Genomic DNA, 16,806 nt, shown 5'->3' with positions numbered 1-16,806 from the left:
GGCCGACCTGCTCTCTAAATATTGACATCGGCATCTGCCGTTGAAAAACCCATATCGTTCGACCACTATTACTGATGACCAAGGTTTGTTTGTTTGTTATGGCATATTGACTAAACTGGCAGCAAACCGTCAATCGTATCTTTGTCACATTTCTTAATTTCTTAACTTTAAACAGGGACAACACGGGCCCACAGGAGTCCGCGGTCCAGAGGGCCCACAAGGATCGAGAGGAGAGACTGGTCACCTGGGCAGAGCAGGACCAACTGGCCTCAGGGTTAATGTCTAACTTTACGTACACATCACACACATACCCACGTCAAGACCAAGTGATTAATGAACGTTTGATCATGTGTGCTGTAAAACATCATAGTAGAATGGTATTGATACACAGGATAACTTGCTAAGGTTATCACTGGACTTTCTATATATGTATTGCCTTTTGATATCTAATTGGTGGGATGTTGTGTTCAAAGGGACCCGAGGGTACAGATGGTGGCCCAGGAAGCAAAGGACCACTGGTATGTACACAGTTATTACATTGAAACCTCTCACTCAGTATTGCTTTGAAAGATACCCATATGTCACATACAATATGGCTGACTCTCCACAGGGTAATGTTGGTGTGACAGGTCCAGGAGGCCATCTTGGACCTTCTGGCCCACCAGGACCTCAGGGAAGCACTGGTCAGCCTGGTATCAAAGGACAATTGGTAAACAACACTTTTTTTTTATTGCTGGACTATTATCATTTTGTAATACTCAAGCAGTGACGACCGCTTGATTTGCACGATACTCATATTGTTGCATTTCTGTGTTACAGGGAGATATTGGTGTGGGAGGATTTAAAGGAGATGCTGGACCCAAAGGAGAAAATGTAAGATTCAACTTCCTATGTAGAATGAACTGGGTTTTCATTCTGCTCTATGAGACATGAAAAGTGTATGGAATGTGAATGACATAATGCACTCATTAATGATGACACTCATTTCCATCGGACATTTTTAGACAAGGAGATGTCATGTAAGTAAGATAACACTTCATAGCATAATGTGGCTTGTGTGTTAACCTTCTCTAGGGTCCCCAAGGCTCCCAGGGAGTGATCGGACCTCAGGGTGAAGAAGGAAAGCGGGGACAGCGTGGAGACCCTGGTTCTCTCGGTATTGCCGGTCCCATAGGAGAGAGAGTGAGTCAGCATCATGCATCCTAATGTAACATTCATCAGTCCCAGGACTTCACTTTAGGGCCATTGGTTATCTTAGTAAATGAAAGGAAGAAAAGTATTTTATTTGGTAGGGGACTCCTTTGGTAAATTTTGTATTGGTGTATGAAATTGGAAGTTCCCGTTCATGGCAGCTATGGGCTTTCTGCATGTATCATGCTTGTACCTCATACGTAACTGTACAATTCCTTCTGGTGATCCGGCTTTCTGCCAAAGTTAGATGAACTGGATACTTTAAAGCCTTGTTTTCACTAAGCAGTACATTTCGGTTTGGTACGATGCACAATCTATATTTATCAGGATTTATTTTCTCCATTCATCTGGTTTTATAGGGTTGATGGCCAATCTTTTGTGCAACAAAGATTGATCAAGATGTAGAATCTAACTCATGATGTGTTCTTTTAGGGAACTCCCGGTAACAGAGGATTCCCTGGAGCTGATGGCTTGCCAGGACCTAAGGTACAGTATAGTTTAGACATACTCTATTCTAGTCTCTAGAAATGTACTGTATGGTATAGAGATGATTCAAACAAATAGGGCAAACTATGTAGCTGCCAGATGTTACCAACATTTGTGCTGTGGGCTTTTGTCCATGTTTCAGGAAATTGAAATAATAATGATTATATCTTTTAAATGTTCTTTCTAAAGGGTGCACTAGGAGATCGAGGACTATCTGGTCCATCAGGTCCCAAAGGTTCTCTAGGAGACCCTGGGCGTACAGGAGAATCCGGCCTACCAGGCGCAAGGGTAACAGTGGAGAGCTTGGCATTCAAGTTTTGAACTACTTACCTGATTTTTTTTATATTCACAATGTCTATATTCCTCATTTGCATTGCTTGTATTTTTTTAATCTTCATCAAAGGGTCTTACTGGTACCCCTGGAGTCGTGGGAGCAGAGGGAAAGCCAGGACCATTGGTATGTTACAATGCTCATCACATTCACATTAACCATTGAAATTTGCTTTAAGGTTGTGAAAAAATATGGGAAATGATTAAGTAGAAGTATTGTTATCCTTTGCTAAGGGGGCCCCAGGCGAAGACGGTCGTCCAGGCCCTGCAGGGTCCATTGGAAACAGAGGGCCCGCAGGAACCATGGGAGTGCCAGGCCCCAAGGGCTTCAGCGTAAGGCTCCCGTGACTTTGCATTAATAGTCAGTCAGATTATTCAGTTTTATATCCCGTCCTGTTTCTAATTCAAAACATGTCTTTTTACACTCAAAGGGTGACCCAGGAAAGACTGGTGAACAGGGATCTGCAGGAGTGGCAGGCCAAAGAGTGAGTATGAATTATGAATGAAAATAATGTGTGTTACACTTTGTTTTGCCATCAGAGTGGAGGACAAATACACTTCTCTCAGTCAAAGCATATGCAGGGGATTCATAGTTGAGTCAAAACTGACCATAGCAAGAATACAGAATACATTAGCATAATGTAATTGGGTCTGTTCTATTGTCTTCAATACATTCTATCAACTACCTTTCTGAATAGTTTTTCCTTTTTTAAATTCTACTATAATCCACTCTATCACATAAGTAATTAGTTAACTTATTGGTCATTTGATGCTACCTAAAAACCTCAGACACCTTTTGGAAATCACGCATACAGATCCATTCCAGGTGTGTACGGGGGGGTTTGTTAATTATCACTTTGTCTTCAGGGTCCTCCTGGGAAAGATGGAGAAGTCGGCCCTGCTGGCCCCCCTGGTCCAGCTGTGAGTATTTGATTCATTTTAAGTTACATAACTAGGACTTTCTATTTTACTGCTATCATAAAAATGACTGACACATTACTGTGTCCTCTCAAAGGGTGTTGCAGGAGAGAGAGGAGAGCAGGGACCTCCAGGTGTAAATGGATTCCAGGTGGGTAAATGTTTTGGTTGGTAGTAGCCTGAGAAGGTTGCAGAAAATAAACTGAACACCGTCTTTGGTTCTGTAGATGTCAGAAGATGTGGAACCATCAAAAATGATTTGAATTTGGACTTTGTTGAATAAATGCTCTGTTGCTCATGTTTGACTGTTACATTTTCTTAGGGCTTGCCTGGAAATCAAGGCCCTCCCGGAGAACCTGGCAAACCAGGCGACCTAGTGAGTGAGACGAAAGCTATAAATGCTGCTTCGGGCTAAATGACCCATGACCGAAGCACATTCCTTTCAACTTACGGCACCATCTTTAAACTGTCTTGAAATAATTTTAATTCAGATGTCTTGATAGACATCAGGGTTTTGTTTTGACATAACTCATAGCGCTGTTTGACTCTTTCAGGGTATTCCTGGAGAGGGAGGTCCTGTTGGGCAAATTGGACCACGGGTAAGTTCATTTAACTATCCTCTACTATTTAGGCAGCTGGTAAAGTTGAATTCTATAGGCTGAAAAGGATGCCTTTTTTCCCCCCAGGGAGAGCGTGGAATTCCCGGTGAGAGAGGAGAGCTTGGTGCAAATGGTCTGCAGGGTCCTAAGGGAATCCCTGGGGCACCTGGTCCTGATGGGCCAAAGGTAATGTACAGTACCAAGGTATTAGCTGTATGTACAGAAAAAGTGCTGAACCATTCAAATAATTTTTCAGACATAATAAGAGTTAGAAAAAAACCTGGATATGTATTTGAGACTATAATGAGATTACACATTGAATGTCCCAATTGATGTGAAGCTTTTACATTGAATGATTAATAAGAGAAACAAGCTACAGTATGTGCTGGATGTTATGGCATCAGTCTGGAGTGTATGCAGATCATTGTGTCTAAAATATATAGTTACAGGGGAAAACAAACTATTGCTTATCATATATCACAAAGTGAAATAAAGCTTGTCACACCAGACATTTTAACATCTGCAGGATATGATTAGAAAAGGTCTGAAAGTTCAGAACATATCACCATTGGTCGGCAGCGCCACAATAATGTAAATCAGCACTGTATGATTCATAAATGATGAATGTTTAATATTGATAAGTGATAAGTGATAAGCCTGCTAACCTTGTAATTTGTCACTGAAGGGTAGCCCTGGTCCCGCTGGTGCACTCGGTGATGTGGGACCTCCAGGCCTCCAGGGAATGCCAGGAGAGAGAGGCATCTCTGGTTCTCCTGGGCCTAAAGGAGACAGAGTAAGTTCATCTAAGTACTCTTCTATAAACTATGAATACTTAGATATACTAATAATACAATTAGACACATTTTGATTGCAACATTGATTTAGTTCAGTGATTACAACAATCATAATTAATTTCTTACCATGCTTTAGTGACCTTTGGAAGATGGTAGGCTAGTTCTTTTAGTTTTAGTTAAAGCCAACAAGTATGCTTTGTCATGTTGGGGTTTGATCTGAGTGTCAGTACAGGGTGCTGATGCCTACCATTAACAGTACATGTTTGCTGTCTTTTGTACAGGGAGCACTTGGTGAGAAAGGATCAGAAGGTACAGCTGGAAATGACGGTGCTAGAGTAAGCAAAAATCTTTTCATTCACTACATTTGTCTCAGCTCCAAGAATGGGGAAGTTGAAATGAATACTAAGACAAATGATGTTGATATGCAAATGTGACACTTGTCACAGCTTGTTCAAAGATACGTGTCCACTGACTTGACTGCACAAGTTACCAGGAACAGAGATCTCAAACTACTTTTGTGTTCTGTTAACAGGGCGCCCCAGGGCCTGTTGGCCCGCTAGGACCTGCCGGACCCAGTGGTGAGAAGGTATAATATTTATTTTATTTCTCTTTCACATGAATAGGATGCTATTCACATTACAATGACTGAAGTTTCAGCTTTAGGAAAGAGTAAATTCCCCCGATGCCTACTATGTTGTTAATCCTTCTATTCTTGGCTGCATCTGATAACTTCCTCCAGCTTGTTAAGCACACTCTTTGGCTTGCGCTGCCTTTACAAACATAAAAACATTGGATTTATGGAACGGTGCAGGCTCAAGGAATGGTTGTAGCAGTGTTTCTAAGCAAACTTGTCATTTGTTTTCAGGGAGAACCTGGGCCCAAAGGACCTCATGGACCACCAGGATCCAGAGGAGTTCCAGTGAGTGACACGTTCAGCGTTTTCACATTTTATAGGAAGTGGATGTAGGCCATGTCTAAAATGGTGATTATACATAATGTATGTACATTGTAATTGTGCTGTAATATGATAATGTATCTCCTGACAGGGATCAAGAGGTGACCCTGGTCCAATTGGCAGTGTTGGATTTGCTGGACCTCCTGTAAGTAGTCACTCACTGTCACATTGTTGAACTTGAATGCTTTATGAGGAAAAGGGTTAGTGGTAACAGTTTTGATGTGTTATTTGAAATATCACCAACTCTTCACAGGGTCCTGATGGCCAACCTGGAGTCAAGGGAGAGCCTGGAGAGCCAGGCCAGAAAGGAGATGCTGGATCACCAGGACCTCAAGGCTTGTCTGGCGCACACGGACCTCCGGTGAGTTGCACATGTAATGACACTACAGAAAAAAGGCTGTTAAGAAAGTCCCTTTAAAGTGGTCTGAGTAATTTCATTTGGTTGGAATGTTTTAGAATATTAATTCCTGCAACACTTTTTATCATCAGTGTGTTCAAAGTTCCATAGAGGTTAGCTTTCACTTTTTAGCAAACATGTTCCTGAGAAATGCTTTCCTAATCATGTTTTGTGTTTGTAGGGGCCAACTGGTGTCGCTGGACTGAAAGGCGGAAGAGGAACACAGGGCGCACCAGTAAGACCCTTTGATAATTTCAGAAATTGTTAATTTGTTCACTTTTTTCAATAGTACTGATATTGCATTCTATGCAAACGCCGTATGTGAGGACCTTGTTTGATTGTTTTTGCTTCCAGGGCCCTACTGGTTTCCCTGGATCAGCAGGAAGAGTCGGCCCACCCGGCCCATCAGTAAGTACAGCCTTAACACAGTTATCGGAACAGGAAGATATACTTGTCATGCGAGTTTCAAACTGGTACAAAGACATTTGCTCATTTTGAATTGTGAGTTAATTGTATTACTGCATGACTAAGTGTCTACACTGGAAACGAACAAACATTTTCCTGAAATAAAATAGCCAGCAGCCTTGACCTGTGCTTGATCAATCAATGTTTTGCCTGCAGTGTCTTGCCTTAAATTGTAAGGAGTTGCACGTAACACATTCATAGCATTCCACACAGGTGTGAAAGGTGTCTCATCCATCATCATAAAACTATATACACTTTCCTATGTGCAAGGAAGGCACGTTGTATGAACTAGTTTGTTTAGAACATACTTAATGCTTTGCAACTGCATACTTCTATCTCATGACAACTTCCATTTTTCCAGGGTCCAGTTGGAGAACCCGGTCCCCTGGGAGCTCCTGGTAAAGAGGGTCCTGGCGGTATCCGTGGAGACCACGGACCTCCTGGTAGACAAGGAGAGCGGGGAGCAGCCGGTCCAACAGGCAGCCAAGGAGACAAGGGAGACTCTGGAGAAGACGGGCCCACGGTAAAACCATTTTACTGTTGTAACATCACATTTTAAATTCACTTACTGCTCTACAGAGTAGTCTAATGTTGATATAATATGAAAGAAGCAATAAGTTAAAATAAAAAAGGAGAAGGAGCTTCAAATAAACTCACATTGTTTTTTAATTTAACTGGCAGACCATCACTCTGGGCTGTATTGACTTTTCTTGAACACAAATTGATTTCCAGTTGGATGGTTGTTTGCCATTGTGTTATTGCTGACCAGATATTACATCTTCTGTTCTCCAGTTTTCAATCAACACTTTCTGTGTGGTTTTATTGGCATTAGGGTCCTGATGGTCCTCCCGGCCCAGCTGGAACTACAGGACAGAGAGGCATTGTGGGTCTTCCTGGTCAGAGAGGAGAGCGTGGGATGCCGGGACTTCCGGGACCTGGGGTCAGTATCATTTGAGCCCTGGCTCTTCAGCACATGAGCCTCGTTATTTATGTTATGACATATATGTAGTTGATGTATTGTAGTGTGTGGTAACAGTTTAGTATCTGTACTTTTACTTAGGTAAAGGATCTCAATTCTTCCTCCACCACTGCCTATTGGTGACTGGTCCTTTAAATGCTGCATTGTGATTCAACTCTTTCTTGTTTTTTTAGGGTCTGCCAGGTAAACAGGGTGCCAACGGACAGTCAGGAGATAAAGGACCATCGGGTCCAGTTGGTGTTGCTGGTGCCAACGGACCTCGTGGTGATCCTGGTCCTGATGTAAGTTCTAAATCGATTATTGTTCTCCAGTAATATCACTCCACTGTGTCTGTAACATTTACACGTGTACTAATACTTCTCATCTGGTCCTCAGGGCCCTGCAGGATCCGATGGCCCGCCAGGAAAAGATGGACGCCTCGGACAGAGGGTGAGAGACTAACAGAATGAAAATGTAACCTGTGTTGTCATTTTATTTTATTTTAAGTGACTGACAGCTGGGTCATTGTTTCTAGGGCGACCGAGGAGATTCTGGTCCAGAAGGTTTGGTTGGAGCTCAGGGACTTCATGGCCCTCCAGGTCCCGTTGGTTCAACGGGTGATGCTGGAAGGAGAGGAGACGCTGTGAGTAGGCCTTTCTCACCTATGTTCTCTGTCTGTCGGAAAGTAACGTGGAACAATAACTCAAGTACAGAAGCCATGAGGTGTTAGAAAGAACCTGAGAGGAAGGTTTTAATCCAACCTGCCTTTGTGTCTCTTGACTGCCTTGGGGTGCTGCGAGGGCGTATAATCAGTTACGCCCTCGCAACTTCTCCTCTTTCTTCTCATCTTTCACAGGCTTCTCTCATTTTTGGCATCAGTTCAGTTATTCGTAGTCTTACAGAGTCTGTGTAGTGCTCGTTTATGTAGATATGTGTTCCCTTGAGGTTATTGGCCCTCTGAAGTACTGCAGATCTATCTTTGTGTCTTAAAAACTTCACCACTAATTGGTCTGGATCTTTTATGTTTATGTTAACTCATAGGAATGATGTGTTTGGGTGAAAGGAAGAGGTGTTTTTTTCATTGCTTGTCTGTGTTTGACTCACTTACAGGGCTCAAGAGGACCTGTTGGTCCACCTGGCTCGGCTGGAAAGAGAGGATTGGGGGTAAGTCTCCGACTGAAAATATTTTGAGGACACACTGTACACAGACACACACTAGAATCCGTGTAGGTCTTTGGGATTAACCCTTTCTCTGATTAAATGAAATACACATTAAAATACAGATACAAGCACCAAATCCAATGTAAAAGTTCACATTTCAAAAATATAATCATGAAACATGTTCAATCTTTGTCTCATTCAGGGACCCCAAGGACCAAGAGGAGATAACGGTGAACTTGGTGACCATGGAGAGAGAGGACAGAAGGGACACCGAGGCTTCACTGGATTGCAGGGACTTCCTGGACCTCCAGTAAGTTGGAGCTGCTGTTCAGTTATCCAATGATTGTATCCCACGCTGAGTGTACAGTCATTCTCCATTGTTCAGATTCACTTTTGCCACATGTTCTAACAATTTAAATGTATTAATTTTCAGTCTATTTTGATCATTTTATTTCATACTTTTTTACGAAACTAACACAATCCAAAACAAGGGCAGGCACTGAGAACCATACCTGCTGTAAACTATGTGGTCTCAAGTTCAGAAATGCAGGATAGGCTCCAAAAAAAACAATACCATTTGTAGCGTAGCTTTAAAAAATGTTTCCCTTTCATTCAGTGTATATGTGGCAGTTATATGCCTCCACGAGACATTCAATTGCCGAACAGTGAAAGTACAGTCAGTGGTAGGCAATTCTTTAAAGAAGGTAATGCACCTTAGAAGAACAATATGGTACAAGGTCGCTCCGACCTCACAATATTTAAGGTCACAGTAACATTTGACCTTTGATCTCCAAAATCTAATCAGTTTACCTTCGAGTCCAAGGATAAGTTTGTTCTAAATTTCGACAGGAGTCTCTCGATGTAATCTTGAGGTATTGATTTCATGAGGCATGAGCTCACAGTGACCCTGACTCTTGACCTTGAGAAGCTTGTGGCGTCATGTTCAGCAAACTGATTTTCATCCAATGGGTCATTGCCAATCTAGTACAAGTGCCCATGTGCATTCTGAGAATACTTTCAAATGTATTGTGTAACTTATACGTATACAAAGACTAAATAATATTCACCTCTTGCCTGCTCTAAGGGTACCACAGGTGAGCAGGGAGCTACAGGAATCGTTGGACCCAGCGGGCCCAGGGTAAATACTACACTTCCATTCGTTTCAGTTTCCTTCATTTCATGTTTGTAGTAAAATACTGAGTTTGTCAGGGAGAAAAATATATCAATTTAATGCCTAAATACAATTGGGAATCAAACTCCTAATTTTACCCTTTCTTGTGATGTGATTCAGGGGCCTCCGGGACCTATTGGGCCTTCAGGAAAGGAAGGATACATTGGACAGCCGGGGCCGATGGGCCCTCCTGGAACTCGTGGACTCGGCGGAGAAATTGGACCAGAGGTATTGTCTCAATATAAAGAGAGGAAGTTACAGTATGTGCTTCCAAAATATGCCTTCTTTCATCCTAGTATAGATAAAAAGTCCAAGATGTCGGTGTTTATGTGACTAAACCTTGACTGTTTGCCTCTGCATATGTCTCCTGAACAACCATCTTTAACAGCCATTATCTCAACATTTATTTATTTTTTCAATACCCTGAACCAACAATCTCAACTTCTCAGCTAGACTTTTCATACTCCTTCTCAACACCTTATTCTGAAGGTTATTATTGGCAGTACAATCCCTCAATATTGTGAAATCCACAGGGTCCTCCAGGAGAGGGCGGACCCCCGGGCCCTCCTGGTCCCCCCGGACGTCCTACTGCTGCCATGGATGACCTGTTTGGAGGCGATCCTAACGACTACGACTCTGGCCCTCCTCCTCCTCCAGAGTTCAGTGAGGATGAGGCTATGCCCAACAGTAACTCCTCCACCATTGTGGCCGTGGACCCGGGCGTACAGGCCACGCTCAAGGCCCTCAGCAGCCAGATAGACAGCATGAAGAGCCCCGACGGCACCAAGAAACACCCCGCCAGGACCTGTGACGACCTCAAGAGATGCTACCCCATGAAGAAGAGTGGTGAGTGTCCGCGACAGTCACTGAGTGAGAGCGGAAGATGCTGCTGTATACTGTGCAGTATGAATTTGATTTACATCTTATCTCTGTCCTGGACTTTGTTATGCTTCTATCTTAGCATTTTTTCAGAACAGACTTAGTAGAAATGGAATATAATATTGAACAATATGTATTAATCATCATCCTACCGACTAGGGTGAGCATCTCACAGGAGCTTTACTCTACTGTACCCAGTCAGAAATTCCAAATTCCACCTATGCAGTTTTAAAAGATGGAACTATTTATTGAGGTCATGTTTGCCATGGATCCTGATTTAAAGTATCACACACCATCAGGAAACAAACAAATATCAGCAGACTGTGCTATCGTTGTTCTACTGACACTTGACAGTATGAAGCATATGAGCATAGCAAGAACCACATGTAAACACCATTAATAGTGGCTGTAAATTAAATCGATGATCCAAGCTCAAAGGCTAAATTTCCAAAGACTGTTGAGTATCACATCCTGATCATTTTGTCTTGTAGGTCAGTACTGGGTGGATCCAAACCAAGGCAGTGTGGAGGACGCTATCGAAGTGCACTGCAACATGGACTCTGGAGAGACTTGCATCTCTGCCAATCCAGCCAGCATTCCTCGTAAAGTGTGGTGGAGCGCTTCCAGGAACAAACCTGTGTGGTTCGGAGCTGACATCAACCGCGGAACACATGTGAGCACTTACATTTTAAAGACGGAGATAGAGAGGGAAGAAAGTTGTTTTATTTTAGATTTCATTAAAAAAAGAATGTGAAAAATCATATCTTCTCGTTATTGAGAAATTAAAGGTTAAGTCAGTAATTCTGGAAAATGCTTGTCGAAATGGCTTTTTCTCAAAACCAGTGAATATCTCCTCGCGAGCCGCTACCTGAACTGTGTGTGTGTGTGCTGAAAAAAAAGATCCAGTGTTAATACACAACGAAGGCATCTGTAAAGTAGCATGTTGCTACATTTGGTTGGCCCCTTCGTTTACATAGCCTATGCAACACCAGTGTCTTTTTTTACCGCATCCACAGCTAGGATCAAGATATCCCCTGATTTTGACAAAAAACAAATTTTGTTCTCCAAAATCTCCAACTTCACCTTTAACACAAGTACAGAGTGAGAAAAGCTTGATTAAAAATGTAAAAAGTGAAAAACGAATTTATTCCATGTTTAGTGGTTCATCTTTAGCCCACGGATGGATCTTCGTTATTCTTTGTATTGATTGCTTTATCCGTTATCCCTAGTTCACTTATGGCAACAAGAATCAGGCGTCCAACGCAGTCACGGTACAGATGACCTTCATCCGCCTGCTCTCCAAAGAGGCGTCCCAGACCATCACCTACCACTGCAAGAACACTGTGGGCTACAAGGATGACAAGACAGGCAACATGAAGAAGGCTGTCATCCTCAAGGGCTCCAACGACCTGGAGCTCAAAGCAGAGGGAAACAACCGCTTCAGATACACTGTGGTGGAAGACTCCTGCTCAGTAAGTGTCCACATTTCAAGAGCCAATGTAAAAGTTTACAGCTTTAGTAATTATTAACAGTCTGGAAGGACCCTGGAAGTATGGAATTGTACATTGTTTTAACTCTGAACGAATACTGTGAAATGACCAAAAACCAACAGTCAGTAAGTTAGGAAATTGGCATCCGACAAAAATGTTAAAGTACGTTTTTTTTTCTACAATACCTGGACGTACAGCAGAAGGAATCAAATCCATTCGCGATCACTGAAGGCTTACCTCCTGCAGATGCGCCATCGTAGTTGTCTTAACCAAGAGTTCCTCATGTGGGCAACATAAGTTACACACTGTAGCTTTTAAAGTGTAATTTAAATGGGGTCTCTCCACTCATAGTAATGAACCCACAAAGTATTATCACCTGACTGTAGTTGTGCCCAGCTATACACTGCCTTTAGCATCTTTCAGCCCATTGTTTAGAATTTACTGCCAACAACGTCACTTTCAGCGCTCTCATTAGCATCGTTTCCAGCCACAGCGGGAAGTTGTTTATAACAGATAGAATACTTCCTGCCCAGCACCAAACAGCAGAGAGACACAACTGGCGACCAGCTTGCGAACATAGTGGAGCATTTAGGGGCTTAAGAGCCGGATATTTCCCTGGGTAGATGTCATAAACAGAGCTAAAAGGAGAGTGACTATTTTCATTAGATACAACGCAAACCCAATTCCAACAGAATGCTAATGTGACTTGGGCTCTCTGATGCCCCCAAGTGGTGGACAATTCAAGTAGTTGAATGTAGGTTGAAGTAAGATTAAATAATGCGATACAACTGGCAGCAGACATTGAGTCAAAATACATACAACAGTGTGTGTGCGTTCACGGTAATGAAGGAACATGTCGCCCTGTGCAACAGTGTGGCTCATTGATGTGTTCTTAATAGTTGTTGGACAACACTGTAAGACACAGCAGGCTTTAGGAAAACAACAATTGTTAGTAGCATATTCGTTGTTGGTGTTGGTCTTTTCATGGGACTTGTTGATTATAAGAAAGTCTCCTAAATGAATATGTAAAGAAATCTCATTTCCAAAATCCAATCTGAGACAAACACATCAAGGCGGCACCCAGCTGCGTCTAATCATAAGTCATTAAAATTCTGTTTACCATTTCACCAAGATGAATTGCTTATCATTTTACTGAACTTCTTTTTTGTTATTTGTCTTCAACAGCAGGCAAATGGCAATTGGGGCAAGACAGTGTTTGAGTACAGGACACAGAAAACAGCAAGACTTCCCATAGTGGATATTGCCCCCGTGGACATTGGTGGCTCGGATCAAGAGTTCGGCGTGGATATCGGGCCCGTGTGCTTCTTGTAAAATGGTCGACAGAGGATGCGTTCGAGGAGAATCCCAGAGACTATTGAACTGACAGCTGACCACGGATCAGCCACATTGTACATACGAGTAATGAGGACTAACTCTGGCCCTGTGGCAAGATATTTATTGTGCCTTTCAACACCCCCAGCTCAAGACATCGAACAATTTGTAAGTTAGAAACGAATGTTTAAAAACAATTTGAGTAAAGATCAGAATCATTCCTCTGTCTCTTTGTGCATAATTGACTTCAAGCTCCATGCATTTCGAGGCTCACTTTCATGTAGTTTGGTCTACAGATCTTAGCCATTATTTTTATTTTTTATACAAAACAACATAGCCAAAGATTTAAGATTATGAAACCTTTTAGAATGGTAATTATACATGCTGTTAAGAGGTTTTGGAAAAAGATATCCCACTGAAGGTATGTCAAAATGTTTGTCCCTCCACTACTTTAATTTTTTTGTTTTAAATGTTTGAATATAAGAAAAAAACGTTGTGGTGCTATCGAGGAATCAAATACAAGCCAACGGTGAGTTCGCCGGCGCAGGTATTTTTCTTGACAGTTTTTTGTTGATGAACCAATGTCTGTATCCAGTAACTTTAAAACACTTCTGTACCGACCATGCAGACCATTAAAGACACATTGAGACTGTCCGTTCCCCAGTGTTATAGCTACCTCGTCAACGAAAACTGAGAAACAAATGACGCTTACATGTAAGTCTTTTCTCACAGGTGCTGTTTTTTTGTAAGTAGTGTGACCCTCCGTGCACTTCTTCTCGACGCTGCACGGTACAGGGCAAGGGGTTTGGGGGATACCAATAAAGATCTTTCTGTCAACGATGGAGAGATGAATGACGTGTCGTTGTGAGTGGTGTGTGGTGATTTGTTACGATTTTCTTTCTTCAGTATCAATATCGTACGGTAGCACAGAATATTCTATTTTTTATGCATGTCAGTTCCCCCCTTCGTATCAGTATCCTGGACTTATATGCTCTTGAAATCCTTTTTTTATAACTCGTTTTTATAAAAGACAAGGTGGCTGTGAGTGCCTGTTTGCTTTGTATTTCTTGCTATGCAACAAATTAAACTAAACGCTTGTTTATCCCCCCTCAAGCTCTTGTCATATTAATTCGGGTATAGTTTAGGTCTTTTTTTGTCTTTGTCATTTTGCACAAAAAGCCATTTTTAGACTTGTCTCTATTTTTAACTTCAGTCTCAGTGTTTTTCTAATGTAAGCGGTTTGTTTGAAAGTTTCATGAATGTGCTTTCAAGTAATTCTCTTGTGACCATTTGGTTCATATTTGATTATATTTATTATAGATATGTAACGTGTACAAGGCTTGACTTCCTGCTCACACGCCAGAGGCAGAGAGGAGGAAGACGAGAGGGGCCTTCCACACTGGAGGCAGATGCGTTTCAATCTTTGAAAAATAAATATTGTAAATACTTCTCCTCTGCCTTTTCTTATTTGGGACAAGTTTATCTGGTCTGTTACAAAAACGCTGTACTATAATGAGATTCCTTACATGCTATTGAGGCTGAACACAAACAAATGCAAATGCCTTTTGAGTCCCCGTTGTGGCTTCTGCTGTCATGCTGTGGCTTTAGCAGTTGATGCGACCCTTCTGGGCCACCGTAGGTGTCGGACCATTAAATGAAACTGTAGACGGATAGCGTCAATTTGTGTCAAGAGAAGAAAAGAGTGTAAAGCTAGCACCTTTGTGAGGCTGTATCGCAGTGCCTTGAGCTAAAGTCAGAACGCTAATGTGCGCATATACAATGCTGTTGAAACGTTTTGACAACTCCTACAGATGGTAACATACATGCATACGTGTGCACCATGACATGATGGCCAATGAGATATTTCATTCTGGCCCAAATAGTGGACTGATCCACCAACAATGCCATCCATAAAGCTAAAGAATAAACCTTCTAAACACAAACATATATACACAACAGCTACATGAAAGGCAAACCAATAATATTTAAATGAGAGAATCAATGAGGGACATTTTCTTCCAGTAAGATTTTTTTTTAATATCTGTAACAGCAAAGGCAATGCAACCAAAAGTAGAATAATGGGAATAGAACTGTATTTGGACAGAGGCTGTCCAATAAAAAAGTGCCTTCTGGTGCAAGAAGAGAGGAGAGTAAAATGGGTAAAAAATATGACAAGGAAATACTGACATGGCAATTTAAGACTTGTGATATGAAAAAACAAAAAAATTTAAATGAACAAATATGGTCAGTCAGCCCAAGAAATATCAGACTGGATTAGTTAACTATATAAAATGTGAATGAATATTGAGTAAAATAAGTTGTGTGATGTTATGGACAAGCTGTTAATGATACAAATTCCATTTTCTTTTGTCATCCAGCCTGTGTTTGGCATACAAACAGGAATGTGTTCACACTACAGAATTCAAACGGTGCATCCACACAAACGGTCTCATAAGAAAAAAATTCTGTGTACCATTGGACATATTTCGACTATTTACATCTCTCATTGCCTGTGCAAAAGCAAAGGTATTACTCAAAACTACTCCCTCCCATAACTTCTTTTTTCTTCCTCTTTTACAAAAATAGTTTTTTTTTCTACAATGGATCTGAGTTTTACCGTGAAATATCGAATAAAAACCCAATCTAAATGCAAATGTGATATATAAACAACCCCAAGATGAAAACCGGTGACATCTTGACATCTGGAACCAGGTGGAGTGTGGAGTGTGGAGTTTGGCACTTCTTCATACAAAGTAGTTCAGAGTGAGCGGACAAAGAGCATCTTCTTGGCATCAGCAGCGGCTGTCAAGCGGGTCCAGGGAGAAAACGGTGCCCTCCAGGGTCAGTCCCATTTTGAACCCCTCCTACAAGACAAGCCAGAGACATTTAGTGACCACGCGCCTCCGACACATTCTCTATGTGAGATTACATGTCCTACTTTTGTTGTTAAGTGTAAAGTAATGTTTCAATTATAACTAATGGGGGAACAGGCTTTTAAAGACGAGATTGAAATGTACACAACTTGACTGTTGTTCCGTCATGCTCGCCATTGCTAGACAAAGCATGCAGCGTGGAGTGGAGAGGATTCCAATTTATATCGGACGGAAAAGTCGATAGCTATTTCATTTTGTGAGCTGCAATTATCTGGAGAAAATGTGGCCAAATTGATCTTTAATACGCTTTCATAGAGGTGCAACAATTTTTTTTCAAATGTGTTATCGGCCTTTAAAACTAAAGCATTACTTCTCAGAAATTCTTGCCAGAAAATCAACAACTGCCAGGTTGCAAACGTGTGTTTGCTCACATTAATTAATGAGCCACAGTCTCACAGACAAGAGCAGTTAGCTGATCCAATACACAGCCAGAGAGCTGAGACTAAACACACTGCTAATTAAAGACATTAGGGCCTGAACACAACATGCTGCATCTCTACTGAGAGAAATAACTTCACAATGGTGATGGAAGCAGTATATTGACAACATAGTGGATTACCGAGCGCATGCTATGTCCTTTCAAGCATGCACCATCACAAAGACAGCCATGGAAGCTAGCACAGAGCAAAGAGTACAAACCATCGCTGACGCTACAGTCGGAGAAGAGAAGAGAGGAATTCAGTGGTTAGTAATAGGGAAGAGGAAGGAATTGAAGGAGAAGGTTAAGTGCAATGAAAACGAGTGTGT

The 16,806-nt window shown here is 41.8% G+C and overlaps 2 protein-coding genes across 4 annotated transcripts in view; one reads left to right on the top strand and one right to left on the bottom strand.

Moving 5' to 3' along the window:
* col5a2a (collagen, type V, alpha 2a) overlaps window positions 1-13,986 on the top strand; it is a 42,095-nt gene extending 28,109 nt beyond the window's left edge. The window contains exons 19-54 of the mRNA XM_080038159.1: window positions 176-274; window positions 474-518; window positions 611-709; window positions 820-873; window positions 1,075-1,182; window positions 1,624-1,677; window positions 1,867-1,965; window positions 2,081-2,134; window positions 2,242-2,340; window positions 2,439-2,492; window positions 2,875-2,928; window positions 3,023-3,076; window positions 3,248-3,301; window positions 3,480-3,524; window positions 3,612-3,710; window positions 4,210-4,317; window positions 4,600-4,653; window positions 4,851-4,904; window positions 5,184-5,237; window positions 5,365-5,418; window positions 5,527-5,634; window positions 5,852-5,905; window positions 6,025-6,078; window positions 6,497-6,658; window positions 6,968-7,075; window positions 7,288-7,395; window positions 7,490-7,543; window positions 7,629-7,736; window positions 8,204-8,257; window positions 8,457-8,564; window positions 9,339-9,392; window positions 9,546-9,653; window positions 9,959-10,271; window positions 10,796-10,977; window positions 11,534-11,776; window positions 12,980-13,986. Coding sequence (XP_079894285.1) covers window positions 176-274; window positions 474-518; window positions 611-709; window positions 820-873; window positions 1,075-1,182; window positions 1,624-1,677; window positions 1,867-1,965; window positions 2,081-2,134; window positions 2,242-2,340; window positions 2,439-2,492; window positions 2,875-2,928; window positions 3,023-3,076; window positions 3,248-3,301; window positions 3,480-3,524; window positions 3,612-3,710; window positions 4,210-4,317; window positions 4,600-4,653; window positions 4,851-4,904; window positions 5,184-5,237; window positions 5,365-5,418; window positions 5,527-5,634; window positions 5,852-5,905; window positions 6,025-6,078; window positions 6,497-6,658; window positions 6,968-7,075; window positions 7,288-7,395; window positions 7,490-7,543; window positions 7,629-7,736; window positions 8,204-8,257; window positions 8,457-8,564; window positions 9,339-9,392; window positions 9,546-9,653; window positions 9,959-10,271; window positions 10,796-10,977; window positions 11,534-11,776; window positions 12,980-13,126 — 3,360 coding nt within the window. The 3' untranslated portion in view covers window positions 13,127-13,986. The remainder of the gene's footprint in view (window positions 1-175; window positions 275-473; window positions 519-610; window positions 710-819; window positions 874-1,074; window positions 1,183-1,623; window positions 1,678-1,866; window positions 1,966-2,080; window positions 2,135-2,241; window positions 2,341-2,438; window positions 2,493-2,874; window positions 2,929-3,022; window positions 3,077-3,247; window positions 3,302-3,479; window positions 3,525-3,611; window positions 3,711-4,209; window positions 4,318-4,599; window positions 4,654-4,850; window positions 4,905-5,183; window positions 5,238-5,364; window positions 5,419-5,526; window positions 5,635-5,851; window positions 5,906-6,024; window positions 6,079-6,496; window positions 6,659-6,967; window positions 7,076-7,287; window positions 7,396-7,489; window positions 7,544-7,628; window positions 7,737-8,203; window positions 8,258-8,456; window positions 8,565-9,338; window positions 9,393-9,545; window positions 9,654-9,958; window positions 10,272-10,795; window positions 10,978-11,533; window positions 11,777-12,979) is intronic.
* Window positions 13,987-14,388: 402 nt separating this feature from the next.
* Window positions 14,389-16,806, bottom strand: part of gulp1a (GULP PTB domain containing engulfment adaptor 1a) — a 118,252-nt gene continuing 115,834 nt past the window's right edge. For all 3 annotated transcript variants that reach the window (XM_080038160.1, XM_080038161.1, XM_080038162.1), the window contains one exon: window positions 14,389-15,990. In XM_080038160.1, coding sequence (XP_079894286.1) covers window positions 15,919-15,990 — 72 coding nt within the window. In that variant the 3' untranslated portion in view covers window positions 14,389-15,918. The remainder of the gene's footprint in view (window positions 15,991-16,806) is intronic.

This window comes from Ammodytes marinus (assembly GCF_949987685.1).
Source record: "Ammodytes marinus genome assembly, chromosome: 12".
Classification (NCBI taxonomy): domain Eukaryota; kingdom Metazoa; phylum Chordata; class Actinopteri; order Uranoscopiformes; family Ammodytidae; genus Ammodytes; species Ammodytes marinus.
The sequence above is the reverse complement of the archived record's forward strand: the minus strand, read 5'-3'. Positions and strand labels throughout refer to the sequence as shown.